Raw genomic sequence first — 6570 nt, 5'->3', positions numbered from 1 at the left:
AAAGAGTGTGAGAAGTTTACAAGAAAGGTTATTAATTATCCCCTATCAGCTACCTGGGTGTCACTAGAGTCCCATCCGTAGGGAACCAGCTACCTGGGTGTCACTAGAGTCCCATCCGTAGGGAACCAGCTACCTGGGTGTCACTAGAGTCCCATCCGTAGGGAACCAGCTACCTGGGTGTCACTAGGGACCAATCTGTAGGGAAACAACTAGCTGAGGATCACTAGGGACCCATCTATAAAGAAAAAACTAGCTAGGGATCACTTGTAACCAATCTGTGGGATAACAAGTAGCTGCAGATCAGTAGGAACCCATCTGTAGGGAACTAATTAGCTATGGATGAGAGAGAAGTTCAGTCTAATCCAGGATTACTGAGGCACATGGAACAAAAACTCACCATCGTAGAATCCAGCTGCCAAATACTGGTGGGGCTTAGAAGGAAGCCATGTCAGGGAGAAGCACTGTCCATTCTCACCAAGGTTACAAGCCTTGATAGAGCCCACATGGAGCCTCACAACACAGTCCACCTAGAAGAGAAGAAACAGAGTCCAGATGGTCAATGACCAGGAGAAACCCCAAATTAAATGAAATACCTATACTGAACAAAAATGGCATTAGGCCATATTCTTATAGGATATGAGTAATGCCTGATCTGGACACAATCAGTATGTAACAATCTTCCAACCAGCAACTAGTAATGTCAGGATTAAACAGAACCAAAATGTAACCATCTTCTTATAAGAGACTAGTAATGCCTGGACTGAGCACTACCAGCATGTAACCATCTTCTTATAGGAGACTAGTAATGCCTGGACTGTACACTACCAGCATGTAACCATCTTCTTATAGGTGACTAGTAATGCCTGCACTGAGCACTACCAGCATTAACCATCTTCTTATAGGTGACTAGTAATGCCTGGACTGTGCACTACCAGCATGTAACCATCTTCTTATAGGAGACTAGTAATGCCTGGACTGAGCACTACCAGCATGTAACCATCTTCTTATAGGAGACTAGTAATGCCTGGACTGAGCACTACCAGCATGTAACCATCTTCTTATAGGAGACTAGTAATGCCTGCACTGAGCACTACCAGAATGTAACGATCTTCTTATAGGAGACTAGTAATGCCTGCACTGAGCACTACCAGAATGTAACCATCTTCTTATAGGGGACGAGAAATACCTGGACTGAGCACTACCAGCATGTAACCATCTTCTTATAGGAGACTAGTAATGCCTGGACTGTACACTACTAGCATGTAACCATCTTCTTATAAGAGACTAGTAATGCCTGGACTGTACACTACCAGCATGTAACCATCTTCTTATAGGAGACTAGTAATGCCTGGACTGAGCACTACCAGCATGTAACCATCTTCTTATAAGAGACTAGTAATGCCTGGACTGTACACTACCAGCATGTAACCATCTTCTTATAGGAGACTAGTAATGCCTGGACTGAGCACTACCAGCATGTAACCATCTTCTTATAGGTGACTAGTAATACCTGGACTGAGCACTACCAGCATGTAACCATCTTCTTATAGGAGACTAGTAATGCCTGGACTGAGCACTACCAGCATGTAACCATCGTCTTATAGGAGACTAGTAATGCCTGGACTGAGCACTACCAGCATGTAACCATCTTCTTATAGGAGACTAGTAATGCCTGGACTGTACACTATCAGCATGTAACCATCGTCTTATAGGTGACTAGTAATGCCTGCACTGAGCACTACCAGCATGTAACCATCTTCTTATAGGAGACTAGTAATGCCTGGACTGTACACTACCAGCATGTAACCATCTTCTTATAGGAGACTAGTAATGCCTGGACTGAGCACTACCAGCATGTAACCATCTTCTTATAGGAGACTAGTAATGCCTGGACTGAGCACTACCAGCATGTAACCATCTTCTTATAGGAGACTAGTAATGCCTGCACTGAGCACTACCAGAATGTAACGATCTTCTTATAGGAGACTAGTAATGCCTGCACTGAGCACTACCAGAATGTAACCATCTTCTTATAGGGGACGAGAAATACCTGGACTGAGCACTACCAGCATGTAACCATCTTCTTATAGGAGACTAGTAATGCCTGGACTGAGCACTACCAGCATGTAACCATCTTCTTATAGGAGACGAGTAATACCTGGACTGAGCACTACCAGCATGTAACCATCTTCTTATAGGAGACTAGTAATGCCTGGACTGTACACTACTAGCATGTAACCATCTTCTTATAAGAGACTAGTAATGCCTGGACTGTACACTACCAGCATGTAACCATCTTCTTATAGGAGACTAGTAATGCCTGGACTGAGCACTACCAGCATGTAACCATCTTCTTATAAGAGACTAGTAATGCCTGGACTGTACACTACCAGCATGTAACCATCTTCTTATAGGAGACTAGTAATGCCTGGACTGAGCACTACCAGCATGTAACCATCTTCTTATAGGTGACTAGTAATACCTGGACTGAGCACTACCAGCATGTAACCATCTTCTTATAGGAGACTAGTAATGCCTGGACTGAGCACTACCAGCATGTAACCATCGTCTTATAGGAGACTAGTAATGCCTGGACTGAGCACTACCAGCATGTAACCATCTTCTTATAGGAGACTAGTAATGCCTGGACTGTACACTATCAGCATGTAACCATCGTCTTATAGGTGACTAGTAATGCCTGCACTGAGCACTACCAGCATGTAACCATCTTCTTATAGGAGACTAGTAATGCCTGGACTGTACACTACCAGCATGTAACCATCTTCTTATAGGAGACTAGTAATGCCTGGACTGAGCACTACCAGCATGTAACCATCTTCTTATAGGAGACTAGCAATGCCTGGACTAAGTACTACCAGCATGTAACCATCTTCTTATAGGTGACTAGTAATGCCTGGACTGAGCACTACCAGCATGTAACCATCTTCTTATAGGTGACTAGTAATACCTGGACTGAGCACTACCAGCATGTAACCATCTTCTTATAGGAGACTAGTAATGCCTGGACTGAGCACTACCAGCATGTAACCATCTTCTTATAGGAGACGAGTAATACCTGGACTGAGCACTACCAGCATGTAACCATCTTCTTATAGGAGACTAGTAATGCCTGGACTGAGCACTACCAGCATGTAACCATCGTCTTATAGGAGACTAGTAATGCCTGGACTGAGCACTACCAGCATGTAACCATCTTCTTATAGGAGACTAGTAATGCCTGGACTGTACACTACCAGCATGTAACCATCTTCTTATAAGAGACTAGTAATGCCTGGACTGTACACTACCAGCATGTAACCATCTTCTTATAGGAGACTAGTAATGCCTGGACTGAGCACTACCAGCATGTAACCATCTTCTTATAGGAGACTAGTAATGCCTGGACTGTACACTACCAGCATGTAACCATCTTCTTATAGGAGACTAGTAATGCCTGAACTGAGCACTACCAGCATGTAACCATCTTCTTATAAGAGACTAGTAATGCCTGGACTGAGCACTACCAGCATGTAACCATCTTCTTATAGGAGACTAGTAATGCCTGAACTGAGCACTACCAGCATGTAACCATCTTCTTATAAGAGACTAGTAATGCCTGGACTGAGCACTACCAGCATGTAACCATCTTCTTATAAGAGACTAGTAATGCCTGGACTGAGCACTACCAGCATGTAACCATCTTCTTATAGGAGACTAGTAATGCCTGGACTGAGCACTACCAGCATGTAACCATCTTCTTATAAGAGACTAGTAATGCCTGGACTAAGCACTACCAGCATGTAACCATCTTCTTATAAGAGACTAGTAATGCCTGGACTGAGCACTACCAGCATGTAACCATCTTCTTATAGGAGACTAGTAATGCCTGGACTGTACACTACCAGCATGTAACCATCTTCTTATAGGTGACTAGTAATGCCTGCACTGAGCACTACCAGCATGTAACCATCTTCTTATAGGAGACTAGTAATGCCTGGACTGTACACTACCAGCATGTAACCATCTTCTTATAGGAGACTAGTAATGCCTGGACTGAGCACTACCAGCATGTAACCATCTTCTTATAGGAGACTAGTAATGCCTGGACTGTACACTACCAGCATGTAACCATCTTCTTATAAGAGACTAGTAATGCCTGGACTGTGCACAACCAGCATGTAACCATCTTCTTATAGGAGACTAGTAATACCTGGACTGAGCACTACCAGCATGTAACCATCTTCTTATAGGAGACTAGTAATGCCTGGACTGTACACTACCAGCATGTAACCATCTTCTTATAGGAGACTAGTAATGCCTGGACTGAGCACTACCAGCATGTAACCATCTTCTTATAAGAGACTAGAAATGCCTGGACTGAGCACTACCAGCATGTAACCATCTTCTTATAGGAGACTAGTAATGCCTGGACTGAGCACTAACAGCATGTAACCATCTTCTTATAAGAGACTAGTAATGCCTGGACTGAGCACTACCAGCATGTAACCATCTTCTTATAGGAGACTAGTAATGCCTGGACTGTACACTACCAGCATGTAACCATCTTCTTATAGGTGACTAGTAATGCCTGCACTGAGCACTACCAGAATGTAACCATCTTCTCATAGGGGACGAGTAATACCTGGACTGTACACTACCAGCATGTAACCATCTTCTTATAGGAGACTAGTAATGCCTGCACTGAGCACTACCAGCATGTAACCATCTTCTTATAGGAGACTAGTAATGCCTGGACTGAGCACTACCAGAATGTAACCATCTTCTTATAGGAGACTAGTAATGCCTGGACTGTACACTACCAGCATGTAACCTTCGTCTTATAGGAGACTAGTAATGCCTGCACTGAGCACTACCAGCATGTAACCATCTTCTCATAGGGGACGAGTAATGCCTGGACTGTACACTACCAGCATGTAACCATCTTCTTATAGGTGACGACTAATGCCTGCACTGAGCACTACCAGCATGTAACCATCTTCTCATAGGGGACGAGTAATGCCTGGACTGTACACTACCAGCATGTAACCATCTTCTTATAAGAGACTAGTAATGCCTGGACTGAGCACTACCAGCATGTAACCATCTTCTTATAAGAGACTAGTAATGCCTGGACTGAGCACTACCAGCATATAACCATCTTCTTATAGGAGACTAGTAATGCCTGGACTGAGCACTACCAGCATATAACCATCTTCTTATAGGAGACTAGTAATGCCTGGACTGAGCACTACCAGCATGTAACCATCTTCTTATAGGAGACTAGTAATGCCTGGACTGTACACTACCAGCATGTAACCATCTTCTTATAGGAGACTAGTAATGCCTGCACTGAGCACTACCAGCATGTAACCATCTTCTTATAGGTGACTAGTAATGCCTGGACTGTGCACTACCAGCATGTAACCATCTTCTTATAGGAGACTAGTAATGCCTGGACTGTGCACAACCAGCATGTAACCATCTTCTTATAGGAGACTAGTAATACCTGGACTGAGCACTACCAGCATGTAACCATCTTCTTATAGGAGACTAGTAATGCCTGGACTGTACACTACCAGCATGTAACCATCTTCTTATAGGAGACTAGTAATGCCTGGACTGAGCACTACCAGCATGTAACCATCTTCTTATAAGAGACTAGAAATGCCTGGACTGAGCACTACCAGCATGTAACCATCTTCTTATAGGAGACTAGTAATGCCTGGACTGAGCACTAACAGCATGTAACCATCTTCTTATAAGAGACTAGTAATGCCTGGACTGAGCACTACCAGCATGTAACCATCTTCTTATAGGAGACTAGTAATGCCTGGACTGTACACTACCAGCATGTAACCATCTTCTTATAGGTGACTAGTAATGCCTGCACTGAGCACTACCAGAATGTAACCATCTTCTCATAGGGGACGAGTAATACCTGGACTGTACACTACCAGCATGTAACCATCTTCTTATAGGAGACTAGTAATGCCTGCACTGAGCACTACCAGCATGTAACCATCTTCTTATAGGAGACTAGTAATGCCTGGACTGAGCACTACCAGAATGTAACCATCTTCTTATAGGAGACTAGTAATGCCTGGACTGTACACTACCAGCATGTAACCTTCGTCTTATAGGAGACTAGTAATGCCTGCACTGAGCACTACCAGCATGTAACCATCTTCTCATAGGGGACGAGTAATGCCTGGACTGTACACTACCAGCATGTAACCATCTTCTTATAGGTGACGACTAATGCCTGCACTGAGCACTACCAGCATGTAACCATCTTCTCATAGGGGACGAGTAATGCCTGGACTGTACACTACCAGCATGTAACCATCTTCTTATAAGAGACTAGTAATGCCTGGACTGAGCACTACCAGCATGTAACCATCTTCTTATAAGAGACTAGTAATGCCTGGACTGAGCACTACCAGCATATAACCATCTTCTTATAGGAGACTAGTAATGCCTGGACTGAGCACTACCAGCATGTAACCATCTTCTTATAGGAGACTAGTAATGCCTGGACTGTACACTACCAGCATGTAACCATCTTCTTAT

The 6570-nt window shown here is 43.7% G+C and overlaps 1 protein-coding gene across 1 annotated transcript in view; it reads right to left on the bottom strand.

Annotated features, from left to right (window-relative positions):
* Window positions 1-397: 397 nt before the first annotated feature.
* The window catches only part of LOC148436086 (general transcription factor 3C polypeptide 2-like), a gene marked incomplete at its 3' end in the record, with an annotated part of 85897 nt that continues 79724 nt past the window's right edge, over window positions 398-6570 (bottom strand). The window contains exon 12 of the mRNA XM_088465354.1: window positions 398-527. Within this exon, the coding sequence (XP_088321480.1) occupies window positions 398-527 (130 nt within the window). The remainder of the gene's footprint in view (window positions 528-6570) is intronic.

The sequence above is a fragment of the Taudactylus pleione genome, unplaced genomic scaffold, assembly GCF_031769625.1.
Source record: "Taudactylus pleione unplaced genomic scaffold, aTauple2 ptg001966l, whole genome shotgun sequence".
NCBI lineage: Eukaryota > Metazoa > Chordata > Amphibia > Anura > Myobatrachidae > Taudactylus > Taudactylus pleione.
Note: the sequence above shows the minus strand (reverse complement) of the source record. Positions and strands in the feature narration are given on the sequence as shown.